Source organism: Artemia franciscana, chromosome 18 (genome assembly GCF_032884065.1).
Source record: "Artemia franciscana chromosome 18, ASM3288406v1, whole genome shotgun sequence".
In the NCBI taxonomy this organism is placed as follows: domain Eukaryota; kingdom Metazoa; phylum Arthropoda; class Branchiopoda; order Anostraca; family Artemiidae; genus Artemia; species Artemia franciscana.
This window is the reverse complement of record NC_088880.1, coordinates 4,800,631-4,818,338: the sequence shown is the minus strand read 5'-3', so window position 1 is coordinate 4,818,338 and position 17,708 is coordinate 4,800,631. Positions and strand designations below refer to the sequence as shown.

At 33.7% G+C, this 17,708-nt stretch overlaps 1 protein-coding gene across 1 annotated transcript; it reads right to left on the bottom strand.

Annotated features, from left to right (window-relative positions):
- Positions 1 to 12,229: 12,229 nt before the first annotated feature.
- Positions 12,230 to 17,369, bottom strand: LOC136038998 (uncharacterized). The gene is made up of 2 exons (XM_065722516.1): positions 17,303 to 17,369; positions 12,230 to 13,323 (listed from the first exon to the last, which is right to left on the bottom strand). The coding sequence occupies exons 1-2, from the start codon at positions 17,367 to 17,369 to the stop codon at positions 12,230 to 12,232; spliced, it is 1,161 nt and encodes a 386-aa protein (XP_065578588.1).
- Between the last annotated feature and the right edge of the window lie 339 nt (positions 17,370 to 17,708).

Genomic DNA, 17,708 nt, shown 5'->3' with positions numbered 1-17,708 from the left:
GTTGTTTGTGCTTTTCCTAACATTACCCATTAAATCTTTGTTCTATAGCTATTTGTTTATATGTGACTTATGTATTTGGATTTATGCATGAATATATGTGTATATATATATTTCTATGTACATATATTTATGCTATATATTTATATGTTCTATTCTGTTTTGTGTTTATTGTTGTGTTATTCTGAAACAGTAAATTTATAGTACATAATTAATACATTTCTTGTATTTGCCTCTGTCCGAGCTTGTTTAGATTTGCCCAACAATTAAAGACGGAAATAGGGAACTACACTTAATTGAAAAGGTGTATCAAGAGAAAATAGACTAAAAAAAGATTTTATCATCAGTTTTAAAGGTGTAGCTTTCCTTTAAAGGTGAAGCTTCCTTTTTAATCAATTGTTACTAATTTGTTTGCACGGTTTAGCACGGCAACGGAAAGGAGATGGTGCTCTAAACATTTCATTATTCCTCAAAATGATTCTGCTCCAATTTAAAAAATTTCAGTTTTAATAGTTTAATTTAATTAATGGATTCTAGTTAAACTTTTAATCGAATTGAATGCATTTATTTTGGATTTAATTGATTGTCAGAAGTACGATAACACTATAAAATGAATTGTATGAAATAAACCCAATGAAAATAATTATTTAATGAATAGTTTAGATAGTTCAAACCCGATGAATAGGGAGGTTATGTTAGAGTTTTAAATATAACAAACAGAGGAAGAGAAATGATATATCGAATTTGAACGGGGTTAAGATTTAGCCTTTTCAGTTACTTAGTGTCTGAAGCGTTTTCTGTTCAAAATCTAGCAGCCAAGTAAGGACGGCAAACATCGTTCTCGGAAGATCAGATGGATAGTTGAAGTCCAGGGGAACAAAATATTTGTAGTTGAGGGCTCTTGAGATACATTTTTATCAAAAAGCAATCATAGACGTGTTGTTTTTGCTTTCCCGGGGTTTGCCTTAAGACTTATATTTTGTCTTAAGGCAATAAAGTGGAAGGGAGGTAGTTAAATGAGCCTAAAAACATTAGCAGTACATGAGAAGTGTAATATCAGGTCTTTCCTTTGAGGAAGAAAGTTTTCAAATTACCATTCAAATATTCAAATGGAATAATCGCAAAAAGATTTTGAATTATTGAGAAGTTTTTTATTATTGCATTATATTGTTGTTAGGTACATTATTAGTGCTATTATTATTGTTCCAATTAATAATTTTTTTAAAGTTGTTTATTTGAATCACCAAATTAAACAGTGACTGTATCAAATTGCTAATTAATCCATTAATCCCTCGGATCTATAAAAAAACCGTTCCTTATTTTTAGAAGTTTGTTTATAATGTCTCTTTGTTAAAGTAGTATCTTTTTTCAGGTAACATTTGCTGAGTATTTTAAACATACCTATCACATAACTATTGGGGTCATGAACCAACCACTTTTAGTGTCAAACCCAAAGAAAAAGGATCTCCGTCGTGGGCAGTGAAATCTTGTAAGACTTATTCCAGAACGAAGCTTCCTAACAGGATTAACCAATGAAATAAGAGCGAATTTGGGTCTTATGAAATATGTAGGAAACTTCAATCGACTTATCCCTCAAAAAAGGTTTGAAAGACTTTTTTCCTCTCGTACAGTTCACTTAAGAAGGTTAGATTTTGTTGTTGTTTCTTCTTTATTCCTTTTTTCCCTCTTTCTTATTTTTTGAGCACTGAGGACGACTTGGCGGAGGTCCTTGTCGAAATATTTGCTTGTTTTTAACATTTTGTTACTGGCTGATAAAAACCTCGTTTTTCACCTATTTCATTTTTCTCTTTTCATTTATTATTTCCTTTCTTTGTTTTCATACGTTATAATTATTATAGAAATTTGCCAACCGCATCTATTTTTTTCTTTTTGTGAAGTTTTCATGTAACTTATGCTAAAGAGTACAAGTAAACTGGGGCTAGAATCAGGAAAAATCACCAATACCATCTAACATTTGGTGTTTCTTGACATCTTTTTCATACTTTTATATTGTTTTTTCTTTTGCAAACTGAGATTTGCAACTTGCTAACTCATTAATTTTCGTTATTCCAACTAAAAAAATAAAAATAAATGCTGCTCTTGGCATGTTCTTTTTTATTTTATTTTTATTTTTTATTTTTAAACTGGTGTCAATTTTCAATCTTAAAAGCAACCCATTTCCTTTGAAGTAACTTGACGTACCCATCTGACATGGATCTGACAAAGGAAATAGCTAAAGAATTTATCTTTTCAAATATAATAAAAAAGGTAGCTCATTGATAATCTTATTGGTAAGCTAATCTCATTAAGATAAAATTAGTAGTTTTTCATCAGTCAAACTTAAATTGTGAAAAATCATAGCTGGACAACCAATTGAAGATTCTACTTGAATAGAAACTGCGCACGAGTAAATTTCAAGTTCGATGTGGTATTCATCAATTCCATTCATCAGATATTTAAGGTTGGAAAGAGCTAGCCTCCCTTGAGTATGGCTGTTCTGTTGAGGCTGTCCTGAGAAACACTTTGAATCATCATTTATTATTGCTCTTTTGGACAAACAACAAACATTCAGAGCAGGTTTAATAAGAGCCGATTTTTTTTCCATACTGTATAGAATAGATATGTGCTTCGTAAGATTCTTGGTCCTTGTTTTCACATAATTAATAGGCTATGTATAACGTTTTGTCAACACTGCTTATTTGCTCTGGGTCTCTTAAATCGTGGGTCTCATTAATCTGGAACTAATTTTCGTCTTCTAGTCAAAAATATTTCGTCATATTCTCTTGGTGGTCAACGTTTCCCATGTCCTTGCAGTCCTTAATGTGTTGTTGAATACATTTTCCTTGAGCCGTATCACTACTCTTTGTTGCTGAACTTCTGTCATTTACGCGGTCTCTATTTTAACCAATGCCTATTTGCATACCATTCTTCATTTTTTCCTACTTATTAATGTCAAAGTTCACTTCGGTATCGATTTTTCTGACACCTTTGCTTTAAAGCAATCAATTCTATTATGGAACTCCATCCCTTCGGATGTCCCTCTTTTTCTTTCTGCAAAGGCATTATTTCGTCGGGTATTTCCAATTCAATAATTTTTCTCTCTTTATTAATCCTTTCCTAATTTGTATGTCTCTTCTCTTCTTTTAAAATCATTTTCAGCTATATGTTAATCTCCTAAATCTTCTATCTGTTAAATTTCCTATCTATTCAATGTCCTTGTCTTGTTCCAGTGTTTTTTTTTTTTTTTTTTTTTTTTGTTTGTTTTTTTTTGTATATATTTTATAGTAGTGTTTTATTCTTGTTCTCTGTGGTCCATTACAAGCAAAGCTTCTTGGGCCTAGTAACCACTTTACTTTTGTAATAGTTTTTTTCTTTTAGTATCAATAAATTGATTGATTGAATTGATTGAAAGGGTGTTTGGTAACCAATCTTGTTGATTTTAATTCGCCGTTGTTCGTCCTCCTCCGTGGATTTGAATATTACATTTACTATTTCGTGTTCATAATCTCTACAACGCTCGGTATTACTTCATTGAACCTTGGGCATTTCACACAAATATGTGATCTTTTTTTTCTTAGTATTCGTTGCCACGAGAGCCTCTTGTCTTCTTTTTTGACCCATAATGTGAATGGAAATTACAAATGAAACAAAAAAGACACATAATTTACTGTCTTGATAACTATATCGACAGGTCTTCTCAGAAGGATCCAAAATCATAGGCAGCGCAATAGCCCTGCCTAAGTAAAGAGCAATGTGGGCACAAGGTTTGTTTTTTGTTCTATTATTGACCAGGGCACTTCGTATCGAAGGAGTTGCTGTAGAAACTTCGATAAGTGCTCGTTTGACTCGAAATTCATTTGTCCAGTTCAGTTCAGTTTGTTCATTAATAAAAAAACAAATCACACACTGTAAACTAGCTGCACCCTAAGAGAGCACTGCCCGTAAAGGGTGACAGTATTCATCTGTTCATCAAGAAAAGAAATATAAGGTAAGAATAGAAAAGAAGAAGAAGGGAAAAGAAAAATAAACAAACGCAAATTAATAAAAAAAATTGTAGAGAACTATCGGTAAAAAAGATGATCTAATTCAATATTTTCCAATAAGAAGCTTTTAATATTGCTTTTCAACTCTGGTAGGCTATTAGTATTTCTCAATGTATTTGGCAAAAAATTCTATATTTTCGGTCCAGTCAATTTGATTGAAAAAACATATGACGTGCGACATCTCGTTTTTGTAACTAGCTGCGATTCATGTCGAGTATCATGCTGGTGAATTTCATCATTCCTTCGAAAAGCCGACATAAACGGCTCAGGTGCGATATTTGTGATTACTTTATTTAAATTTTCGGCAATCTTTTTTTTATGGCACTTGGTATTAATCAAGTGAAATAGCGATTGCAAATTTTGTTGGTTCACTGTCTTGGGAAAAAAAGTCCTCATTATTATCTCTTTTGTTGTTCCATTAACCTGTTTAATGGTCAAATTTTAGTAAAAATGATATTTTGAAATATTATGACTTTTAGGGGCGGTTTATATTCTCGCTTCAAGAGCTCTGTAATTACTTATAGGGGTTGGTAGCATAATATCTATATTGTCTTAGATTTCGTTATAACTGTTTACAACACAAATTTGTCTAACATTTTTCAAAATAATAGGAAATCTATTGCATATATGCAGTTCAGGGTATATATTTGCACACTAAGGGGGGAATTGTAAAGTCATTTCTGTGGTTAATGAATCACTTAATGTATGCTAGTTTTTGTCTCAGTTTTGATACTCTTTTTTTTTTTACAAATGACCTATACTAGATGCTCATTTTCAAGATTTTGACCTGCTTCAGGATCCCTGGTTCCAAAGGTATGGTTTAATTTCTAGAAACTATGAGGCTTACTCCTTAAAAATGTAATTGAAGCTTTTTCATTACTATCTAACCTTTAGTGGGTCTAAAGGAAGGTTTTTTTTTGGGTGAATTTAACGTTAAATGTTTAGATCCCATTTCAATGTTTAGATCCCAATGTTTATACCCATTGCTAAGTGCAGTTTTAAAATCTAGGGTGGTGTTTTTGTTTCTTTGATGGATGTCCCAAAATGGATATATTGCAATGAAAAAAACCCTGAAGTATTTTTCAAATTCTAGGGGAATTCTCTCTCAATTGATACCACTGTTGAACCCAAGATCCATCCCTAAAAAAATAATTTAGCAAGCTCAACTATTTTTCAAGATAAAGAAAGGACCATCATTTAAAATTTTAACAAGCCTAGTTTAGAGTTCAAGCCTTAATAATTAGCTTTGCTATAGGCCTATAATCCCTATAACAATAATCAAATTTGTCAACTAGTTGACAAGAAAACTTTGCCCCAGAAAACTATTCACTTTCCAACTAATTGGCAAGTAATTTCTCCCAGGCAACATTTTCTTTCCAACTGGCTAGAAACAAAAAACATTGCCCCAGAAACACTTTTTATTAACCAGCAGAAAATTTTTTATTAACCAGCTAGCTGATGAAAAACTTTGCCCCCAAAAAATATTTCCTTTTCCAACTAGCTAGAAAAAGTTGTTGACCCAGAAACAATTCTGTTAACCATCTAGTTTGCAAACAACAATGCCACAGAAACTCTTCTGTTAACCATCTAGTTGGCAAGTTACTTACCTGGTCCCAAAAGTGAGATTGAATTTTTCAAAGCTTGGAAGTTTATTCCTCCCATCTGTTTAAAGAAAACAGGTGAATAATTGAATTTTTGATCTTTTCTATCTTGCATTTTATTAGCATACATGCTATTTGTTCCTTTATTCATCTGTCTTGTTTATTTTCTGAATGTAAGAATGTTTTTGTCTCAGTTTTGATACTCTTTTTTTTTATAAATAACCTATACTAGAAGGTCATTTTCAAGATTTTGACCTACTTCAGGATCCCTGGTCCCAAAGGTATGGCTAAATTTCTAGAAGCTATGAGGCTTACTGCTTTAAAAATTGTAATTGAAGCTTTTTCATTACTATCTGACCTTTAGGGGGTCTAAAGAAAGGGTTTTTTTGGGTGAATTTAATGTTAAATGTCTAGATCTTTTTTTTACTAGTTAATGGTGGTAAAATGTGTAAGATTGTCAAGGTTTTTAGTAACCACAATATATTATACCCATTGCTAAGTGCAGTTTTAAAATCTAGGGGGGTGTTTTTGTTTCTTTGATGGATGTCCCAAAATGGATATATTGCAATGAAAAAACCCTGAAGTATTTTTCAAATTCTAGGGGAATTCTCTCTCAATTGATACCACTGTTGAACCCAAGATCCATCCCTAAAAAAATAATTTAGCAAGCTCAACTATTTTTCAAGATAAAGAAAAGACCATCATTTAAAATTTTAACAAGCCTAGTTTAAAGTTCAAGCCTTAAAAATTAGCTTTGCTATAGGCCTATAATCCCTATAACAATAATCAAATTTGTCAACTAGTTGACAAGAAAACTTTGCCCCAGAAAACTATTCACTTTCCAGCTAATTGGCAAGTAATTTCTCCCAGGCAAAATTTTCTTTCCAACTAGCTAGAAACAAAAAACATTGCCCCAGAAACACTTCCTTTAACCATCTAGTTGGCAAGTAACTTTTCCCCAGAAAATTTTTTATGAACCAGCTAGCTGATGAAAAACTTTGCCCCCAAAAAACATTTCCTTTTCCAACTAGCTAGAAAAAGTTGTTGCCCCAGAAACAATTCTGTTAACCATCTAGTTTGCAAACAACAATGCCACAGAAACTCTTCTGTTAACCATCTAGTTGGCAAGTTACTTACCTGGTCCCAAAAGTGAGATTGAATTTTTCAAAGCTTGGAGGTTTATTCCTCTGATCTGTTTAAAGAAAACAGGTGCATAATTGAAGTTTTGATCTTTTCTATCTTGTATTTTATTAGCATAAATGCTATTTGTTCCTTTATTCATCTGTCTAGTTTCTTTTCGGTATGTAAGAATGTTTTTGTCTCAGTTTTGATACTCTTTTTTTTTACAAATGACCTATACTAGAAGCTCATTTTCAAGATTTTGACCTACTTCAGGATCCCTGGTTCCAAAGGTATGGCTAAATTTCTAGAAGCTATGAGGCTTACTCCGTTAAAAATAGTAATTGAAGCTTTTTCATTACTATCTAACCTTTAGTGAATCTAAAGAACGTTTTTTTTTTTTTGGGTAAATTTGCTTTAAAAATTGCTTTAAAAATTGTAATTGAAGCTTTAAAAATTGTAATTAAAAATCTGCTTTAAAAATTGTAATTGAAGCTTTTTCATTACTATCTGACCTTTAGGGGGTCTAAAGAAAGGTTTTTTTTTTGGGTGAATTTAATGTTAAATGTCTAGATCATCTTTTTTTACTAGTTAATGGTGGTAAAATGTGTAAGATTGTCAAAGTTTTTAGTAACCACAATATATTATACCCATTGCTAAGTGCAGTTTTAAAATCTAGGGGGGTGTTTTTGTTTCTTTGATGGATGTCCCAAAATAGATATATTCCAATGAAAAAACTCTGAAGTATTTTTCAAATTCTAGGGGAATCCCCTCTCAATTGATGCCACTGTTGAACCCTAGATCAATCCCTAAAAAAAATAATTTAGCAAGCTCAACTAGTTTTCAAGAAAGAGAAAAAACCATCATTTAAAATTTTAACAAGCCTAGTTTAAAGTTCTAGCCTTAATAATCAGCTTTGCTATAGGCCTATAATCCCTGTAACAATATTCAAATTTGTCAACTAGTTGACAAATTTTTCCAATGAAAAAAGCCTGAAGTATTTTTCAAATTTTAGGGGAAATCCCTCTCAATTGATGCCACTGTTGAACCCTAGATCCATCCCTAAGAAAATAATTTAGCAAGCTCAACTATTTTTCCAGATAGAGAAAAAACCATCATTTAAAATTTTAACAAGCCTAGTTTAAAGTTCTAGCCTTAATAATCAGCTTTGCAATAGGCCTATAATCCCTATAACAATAATCAAATTTGTCAACTAGTTGACAAGAAAAATTGGCCCCAGAAAAATATTCTATTTCCAACTAGTTGGCAAGTAATTTCTCCCAAGCCACACTTACTTTACAACTAGTTGGCAAGCAATTTGTCCCTGACAACATTTTCTTTCCAACTAGCTAGAAAGAAACACCGCCCCAGAAACACTTCCATTAACCATCTAGCTGGCAAGTTACTTTTCCCCAGAAAATTTTTTATTAGCCATCTAGCTGATGAAATACTTTGCCTCAGAAAACATTTCCTTTTCCAACTAGCTGGAAAAAGTTGTTGCCCCAGAAACAATTCTGTAAACCAACTAACTAACAAACAACATTGCCCCAGAAACACTAAATTTATCAACTTTACTGTGAAATCTCTTTGGATACAACCTTTTCTGCAGAAAAATTCTTCTTCTTCTTCTTCTTCTTGATTGGTTATCTGGAGACGCAAGTGCATAATCTCCATGCAATTTCTTTATTTATTCCACTTAAATCCTAACTAAATCCATGCAAGGTTTGAAGCTGAAAGTACATTTCCTATTCTATTAATAGAGTGGCATAGTGGCTTGTACTTTGCGGGGGAAATAGTATAGGCACTTCGCCATAACTGAAGTTCAATGAGTCGCATATTTGTTTCACTGCAGACCTTAGGTTTTCTGTGATATTGCACTCTTCCAATAGGTGTCGAATGGACTGTATATCACTTGCACAATCACACATATTTGTTTCACTTAAATTTAATTTCTTCAAGTGTTCTTTTGTCACGGCATGTTGGGTTCTCAATCGAAATATAATGTTAGCTGCTTTTCGTGTAATTGGTATATACTTTTTATTTGGAGTCTTTCCATTAAAATATTCTACATAACGATTACAAGATTTTTCAAGGTTCCGATTTATTTCTGATTTCCTTAATAGCCTCCTTTGCTAGTTTGTCCGCTTTTTCATTTCCATCTATGTCACAATGCCTTGGACACCATTGTAATCCAACTGTTATAGCTTTTTCTTGACATTTTTTAAATTCGTGGTAGATTCCCATTACAGATTTATGACTATTTCCTTTTATTGCTGCAATCGCTGACCTGCCATCTGAAAGTACTACTGCTTTGCTATTTTGTGAGCACTCTCCATGAATCATTCTTAACACTTTTTCTATTGCTGTCATTTCTGCATCAAAAACCGACACTCCTTATTCAAGTCTTCCTGTTATTGTTATGCCTGTTTCTTTTGATAATACAGAATATCCCACTTTCTCTCTTATTTTCGATCCATCTGTCTAATATTGTTGAAAAGATGGAAATTTTTCACTTAATATATTGAGCAAACAATTTCTTTTAACCTGCAATTAGTCTTCTTTCTTGCAAACTGGATAAGTATCTATATTGATAATAACATCTTTGAAATTTATTTCTGGAGATTCTAGTCTTATGTGTATGAGATCTTCATTAATTCCTAATTTGCTAATAAAATTGGCCACAGCAGGGACCAGTGGCCTAGCATAGTTCCATGGAATAAATTTCCAAGCTTCTGAAGTGTGTAGTTGGATTATTTTTTGGTTAGGGTGGTTAACTTCGTCTGATATTTTCAAAATGTATTTTATTGCAAGCTGTTGAATTCTTCCTTTAAGTGACATTATTCCCGTTTCCATCCTCAAGGCTGGTATTAGTGTTGTTCTCATTCCGCCTGTAATTATTCTTAAGGCTTGGTTTTGTATTTTTTCTAGTTGGTAATAATTATTGTCACACATTTCTGCCATCAATGGAGCCGCATACTCTATTTTTGACCGTATTGCAGCTGTATAAAAAAGTTTCAACATTGATCTGTCAGCTCCTCAGTTTTTGCCAGCTAAACATTTAGTTAGATTAATAATATTGCTAGTTTCCCTTAAAATATGATTGATATGCAGCTTCATGTTGAGTTTCAGATCAATTGACACTCCTAAATATCTGGTATGGTTCACCAATGGGATATGTAGGCTATCCACATCAATCTCTAGTCGCTGAAGATCATTTCTTTTGTTTGCATTAAAAATCATAGCTACAGTTTTATTTGAAAACACCATTTTATTTAATTTTGCCCAATTAACTGCCTCTATGACGGAAATCTTCATTGTTTTCTGAGCTTCTTCTGGGGTTCTCCCTTTGGCCCATGAGACAATATCGTCGGCAAATATTTGGCCGTCTACATTCTTAAAGGGGAAATCTGACAATACTAAGTTAAAAAGAAGAGGACTTAGGACACCTCCCTGTGGCACACCTTTTGTGAATTGTATCTTGTCCAAGATTACAGTTTTAATTGCAACATAAGTTTCTTCAATCTTAGTTAAGCTGCTTATTAGGTCGAGCATTTTCCCTTTAATATGCATTGAAAGCTTTTGTGCCACAAGTTGTAATGGGACTGAATCGAAAGCTGATGTTAGGTCGTAAAATATTGCATAAACTGAGTTCTTTTCCTGTATTCCAATTTTTATCTCATTTTCTAGTTTAACTACTGCATCTATTGTACTCCGTTTTTTTTCTAAAACCAACTTGGCGTCTACTAAGGGCTTTATCTATTTTTTCTTCTATTCTGTGCTTTATTAAATGTTCTAGAATTTTTCTGAACACACTTGTCAAAGATATTGGCCTATAATTGTCGGGAATTAGCGAGTTCCTACCCTGTTTGAGAATTGGCCCTAAAAGGCTAGTATCCCATGCCCTAGGCAATCTTGCTTTCGCTAAACATATATTACACAAATGACATACAACTTCCTTACTCTTTGGCCCCATTTCTTTGATTACATCATTTGTAATTCCGTCTAACCCAGGAGATTTATTCTTTGGTAGTTTATTTATGGCATGATACAGTTCTTCTATCTCAAAGTCTTTGTCATAATCTCCCTTTTCTTTGACTGCAACCTCTATTTGTTTCTTCATAGTATTGTTTTCTTCCATAGAGTAACTTGGTAATTGCTCCCTTTTATTGACAAGTACTGCCGCTAGGATATTTGCAATGGTTTTAGGGTCATTTGTGATTTGTCCAGTATGTGGGTCCTGTATTGGTTTGTTTGCTTTTTCTTTGAATTTCCTGGTTAAGGTATTAAATGTGGCCCACATCTTCTTAATAGGGGTATCTTTATTTAATTTTGATTCACAAAACTTTCTCCACGTGTCCCATTTTAAGTTCATTATTCTATATTTTACTTTTGCATCTAGCTCCTTGTATTGGATGTATAACTGAGTGCTAAATTGACGCTGTAAGTATCTCTTGGCCTTTCTTCTCTCTTGCACCAGTTTCTGAATTTGGTCATTCCACCCGTGTAAATGCACCTTTTTCAACTTTCTTTAGCAATTTGAACTTATTTCCTTGATTGCGGATTCCATTATTGACAGAAGCGATTTAGTATCTGTTTCAAGACACTTTAGTTTTTCTGGTAAATTTTCTTCTAGTTTTTACATATATGACTAATTTCGACTTGATTAAATTTCCTCTTTTTATAGTACTGCATTTCCTTTTCCGGTAGTAGGTCAAAGCTTATTTGTATTGATGAATGCGGACTACCTATATCAAGATCTACCCTTGTTTTATATTCCGCTACTTGCATGATTTGGCAGGATGCAAGTGTTAGGTCAATGGTGCTTGAGTAATTAGTTTGAATATTCATATATGTTACTGTATCCACTGGAGTTATATATGCCAAATCAGATACATCATAGGCAAAATTTGTAATATCCTGTCCTGACCTATTTTGTCTACCATTAGATTCCCATAGAAAAGAGTGGCCCTTTAAATCTCTACATAGGATCTTGGTCCCCTCCATCTTCTGATAAATGAAGTCAAGATCATTTTTTATAGTGTTTTGGCCATTACTATTATAAATGTTTGCCACAGTATAAACCGCACCATCTGTTCTTACACATTTTACTATAACAACTTCTAGATTTATCATATTATCACTCACATCTAATATTTCTGTTATTTGGAAATGATTTTCATTTATTAAGATAGCTACTCCTCCACCTTCTGATTGTTGGCTTCCTGTGTTTTCTCGGTCTATTCTGGCTATTTCATACCCCTTAAAATTAGTAATAATTGGACTGTGCCACCATGTCTCTTGCAAGCAAACTATTGTAGGGTTCTCATCCATTAATATCTTCTTAAATTCTACCAATTTCGATTTATTTAAGCTGTTGCAGTATAATTGCCAAAACCTCATTTTACTATTTCTGGCTAATCTACTATCTTGAATACTCTTACTAGGCCCTGGATTCATATTCAGTTACTGCTAAAAATCTTCTATTTCAGGTTCGTCAGAATTAATAATCCCGGGGAATATTGTTTCTGCCGCTCTTTTAATTTCTTTAATCATCTTGTTTCCATTTACTTTTGGTTTCGATACTATTTTTACAGTCTCTATAAGTAGTTTCAATACTTTCTGAATTTGCGCAGGTTCAATTGTTTCTATGTGAGCTCTTTCCAAAAATAAATTATTGGTTTGGTTGGTGCTGTCGATAGGCATTTGTCTTTCAAGTCCTGTTTTTGTTTTTTCGGCATAAGTCATTTTTGCTTCTTTCCAAGGAACTTTGTTCTTTGATGCAATTTTACTGATTTCCAGGATTTCCTTGTACTTTTGGCAATTTTTGTCCCCACTAATGTGATCTGTGCTTTGATAATTTCTGTACTTAATCTGACTTTCAGGACAATTTTCCGCAGAATGACCTCTGCAGGCACATTTTCCGCAAGTTTGCGTGTTGGTACGGCATACATCTTTTATATGGCCAGACAATTGACAGTTGGTACACCTTCTAGGTTTGGGTGTCCATGGCCTAACAGGAAAACTTAGTGGTCCAACTGTAACCCTATCTGGTATTGGAACATTTGAATATAATAATAAGGATTTAGTGGGCACCAAATCCTCCCCTATCTTTTTTAAAAGTTTCTCAATTTTTGAGATGCCGTACTTATTTTTCCATTCTATTTCTATTTGGTCCATTTCTTCAGGGTTGATGTTTTCATTCAATGTAACAACTTTCTTAAATTGGCTTAAGCTTTTTGGCAGTGATACCTCAATTGGGTAATCGTTAATATAGTCGAGTGCCTTCAAATCTTCAAAATGAATTTTATTCGTTACCTTAACTAGAATATCTCCTCTTACCATGATTTTCATTTCTTCCTGTACTTGGTAATGCCTTGAGAGCCATAGGTACCCAGTAACTTTGCTGATTTTGTGGCCTTGTTCATTTTCTTTGAGCTTCAATATTAGTGGGGCTATATCCACACTTTCAGCCTCTATTAGTTCAGTATGCGAAGAGCTTGCTGACTCTGGTCGATGCCTTTTGGTTTCAGGTCTCCTTTCTATAGAGCTATCACTCGTTTCACCTTTTCAATATATCTAGGGTTTCTTTCACTGTTTCCTTTCTTGTTCATCCCGGCACCTTTTTTAGGTCGAGACATTTTTTTTTAATTCACTACCCAACCTTATTTTTGTTTGAGAATACAATTTACAGTCAATGTTTTTGTTTCTCTTCACTTTGATGTTGTCACTATGAAACCAGAAATGTAACTCTCTCTGCAGAAAAACAACTTTCCACTCGTAAATTTCTATCTGACGTAATTTAATTTCTTTGTGGCGCTAGGGTAAGATCCACCTTCGCCGTTTTTTCAGTTGAAGAAAAGTCAAACATTTAGCGCCATTAACCTTGTTGAAGAAACGATTTCGTGATTCGGGCATTATGCATTTTCTAATAATCGACATTGAGAGGCCCCTGAGGGTAAGGTAAGTACTGTATTTTTTGAAATTACGTGCTTTTCCTATTAAGCTAAAATAGCGTGCATTTTGTCGGAAAAAGTAGTTGTAAGCAGTGTTGCCAGATCAGGCGGAGAGGATTATGCTTTCTTGAGCCCAAAATTATGCTTTTTTGGACAGATTTATGCTGCACTTCTATATTTTTTCAGGTTTCACGAAAAAGCTGATCAGTTAAGACAAGTCGAATTCTGTCTTATCTTAATAAAGGTTCTGAATACAATATGATCTGACAATAATAGCCTAATAATTCATTTATAACCCGCTAAGGGAACAAAAGCGGGGTATAAGCAAAGGAGGCAAAGAAAAGGGTAAAATAGCATAGAAAATAAGTAAAAAGGCTTTTTTTACATTCAGGGGAAGGATCTTGGTTCACAATTTGGTTCACGTTTTTTGTCTTTTTCGCAAGCCGTCTTTCTTCTCGAAGTGGTTGGTGGCATTTAAGAAACATAGTGTCTTACATCATCATCAAAATTTTACTTCAGATACATTAAAAAAAAGAAGGGAAAAAATGCGGTTCATATTCAATGATCTTCTTCATCTTCGCTTTCGGATTCGACTTCTTGACCAGGGGGTGGGGTGGCTACGTAGAGGTTCTCGGAATTGTGGAGCGGAATTGTTCTCGGAATCTGATTGTCTGTAGGGACATATTTGTAGCAAACTGTATCTTTTGTTCTTAATCGTGGTTTTGTGACCGACACGGCTTCAACACTTTTGTTCTTCTACCTACTGATCCAAGAAAAAATTCTTTTTGAGTCTGCGTTCGAATGCGGTGGGGAGAGCACCCTCTCGGCGAGTTCTACCAGATCTGGAAAAACTCTATCGTCGGTAAAGTTTCTCATTTCATGTATTTTTGTCCACATCAATTATGTAGTAATGCTGCTCAAATCTATCTTTTCGGAGTCACTTAAAGCATATAGCAAATGCGCCACTGGGAGTCAATATCTGTGAGTTTTGGCATGAGACTTGGAAATCGGTTCATTACAACAGCTAGTGACGGAATACTGGTTTTTTCAGTTCCCAGGGCCATCTTGGGATTTACAAATTGAAGGGACTTCAAAAAAGGATTACCGTGCGGGAATCGCTTGACCGTCTGTGTTGCTGCGGTAATGTAGAAACCGAAACACCTAAACGCTGTGCCGAAAATTTTACTTTAGTTTGGTCGAAAAATTTGATAATCTTTGGTGTCCGTTTTATTGATGTGACGTTATGAGTTGTTCTACATCGTCTTAGATTATGCTATAATTATGCTATCTTAAGGAAGATTATGCCTGGATGCTTTTCGTTCCTAATTATGCTACGTTCCGCATAATTATGCTACATCTGGCAACACTGGTTGTAAGAGCCCTGAGCCTGTCAAAACTGTATAGGCCCTTACTATCTCAGAAAACTGTTAAAAAAAAATCAACCATCCCCCCTCTAAAGAAAAAATCCCAGGTAAGGGTCTACATATTGTTAAATATTCAACTCTCAAAATTTTCAGGAAAGTTTTTTTTTTAATATATCAGACAGTTCGTGGTAAGGACCTGCCTCTATAGTAACCAAAACTAAAAAAAACGGAATTTCGATACCAATAGTTACATCAAAAGAATTGTATTTTAATGCTGATTTTCAATATATATGTTTTTATCAAGTTTAGTCATACCCATCAAAATTTACGAGTTTGAGAAAATTTGCCTTATTTAAAGAAAATAGGGAAAATCTCCCCTAAGAGTAATGGAATCTTAACAAACATCACACCAGCAGATTCAGCGTATCAAAGAACCCTGATTAGAATTTTCAAACTCCTATCTATAAAAATGTATTATAGCATTATTAAAAAAAAAAACAATAAAAAAAATCAACTTGAAGCAAGGAGCAGTATTAAAACTTAAAACGAACAAAAATATTATGTATATAAGGGGGTTTGTGTCCTCCGCAATACCCTACTCTTTACGCTAAAGTATTCTTAGTAATTTCAACTATTTATTCTATTGCCTTTGTGATTCAGGGGTTATTCTTAAATAACTGGGACAAAATTCAAGCCTTAGTGTAAAAAGCTAGGTATTGACGAGGGTAAAACCCCCTCATATAAGTAATGTATACAAATATAGAAGTTCGTTACGTAAGTTAATGCGTAAGCTACGTATATTTATGACTAGTAAAAACGGTTGTAAAAAAACAAAAAGTTCTAGTTGCATTTTTAAGTTACCGAAAATTGGAGGGCAGCTAGGCCTCCTTCCCCAACACTTTTTTTTATCAAAATCGTCCGAGCAAAACTATGAGAAAGCCATTTAGCCAAAACAAATTAATATGCAAATTTCGTTTTAATTATTCATATGCGATGAGTCAAAATCAAAGCATGTATTGATTCAAAAACGTTCAGAAATTAATTTAAAAAAAAATTCAACTGCAAGTAAGAAACGACATTAAAACTTAAAACCAACAGGAATTATTCCGTAGATGAAAGGGGTTGTCCCCTCCTAAATGCCCCGCTCTTTACACTAAAACTTTTTTTTTATTGTTTTAAAAAGTAGAGTTGTGAGAAAGGGTCAAACTTTGGAGTAAAGAGTGGGGCGTTTAGGAGGGGACAACGCCTTTCATCTACGGAATAATTTCTGTTTGTTTTAAGTTTTAATAACGCTCCTTACCTGCAGTTAAAGACAAACTTGTTGTTTTTTATTTAATATCTGTAAAAGCATCAAGGAAAAGCAATATTTTGCTCATTAGCTCCTCTCCTGTTGGATATTAAGCTTTGCAAGGCGCAGATAGATATTTCACAATGTTTCAACTGAAGGACCCGAGAATCTCGGCAATTTCAAATCAAATTTCTCATGAGGCATGATAATTGGATAACTGGTGCTGTTTGAAGGTTTCTGATAGCTGACAGTCTCTAAAGAGTCGAGGGACACCCTGACTTGTATTTTTATACCTCGACTTTTAGAAGTTCGCTTTATCACAGCTTCAAGTTTTTTGTTAGATTTCCGACATCTTTTTTTGGTAAGTCAGCAAAGTGTAAAATATGAAATTCTTACATTGGAATTTCAATACCAATTGATTGGACTTTCAAATTTGGGTATTGGAAATTCAATAGAACATGGTGTATTAAACTGTTTGGCAGGATTTTGAACATTTATTGTTGAAAATCAAACAAAAGAGTGAAGATTATATTCACTCGCTGGATTTCAAACATTTGCTGTTGAAAAGGCAACAAAAGATTGGAGATTACACTCACTTGTTTTATTTTCATTTTTTTTAAATCCAGCCAATCGTTAAAGATCCCAATCATTTGATTTATTTTAAAATTTTGTTGAAAATTCAACAAGAAAATTTGATCTTTTTTAAGCGTTTGAAATTTCAACGCATCTTTTATTTATTTTATTTTTCACAGTGTGTCCCAAAATAGGATGCAATTTGAACTTTCATCTACAAGAAGAGACTGTGCTGCAGCTTTCTGCGTGCCCTCTTACCTGATTTTTCTTAAAAGAAAAATCTCAATTGTTGAAAAATCAACGGACACTTAGCTTTAATCATCCCGTTGATAATCTCCACCCTAAGGTTACCCCGTGGACTGACATTTTTCGTGCGAGAATAACTTCTCATTTAGTATAGCTTTTATTTCAGGTCGAAGTTGTGGAACCATCTCCGAGCCTCTAGAGCCTCTACCAAGTTGATATAATGTGAAATGACATTTGTAAAGTAAGTGCCCTCGCCTAATCTAGGCGGGTTTGTGTTGCGACGATTCTCAGTCTTGAAGATGGGATTGTTTCCTCATTTCCATTTTTTTTTGTATTGATGTTTATGTAGAAAGGATTGTTTCGTTCTTTCCAGTTAATTTTTTGTTTTTGTTTCTATTGCACTGTTAGTACCATGGCTCTCAGCTTGAAAGTGCCCTGTTTTGCTAAGCCCATATCAAGTCTAGACGAACCAAAAGCATTTTTGATCGACTCTGTTCCACCTTCAGAAATAGTAATTGGGAGTG

What these genes read in the sequence shown, in the direction of transcription:
- LOC136038998 (XM_065722516.1), bottom strand. Translation starts at nt 17,369, where the DNA reads ATGGTTCCACAACTTCGACCTGAAATAAAAGCTATACTAAATGAGAAG. An exon ending in GTTATTCTCGCACGAAAAAT is followed by an intron (nt 13,324 to 17,302) that starts GTCAGTCCACGG and finishes TATATTGAAAAG; the next exon opens with GTGAAACGAGTGATAGCTCT.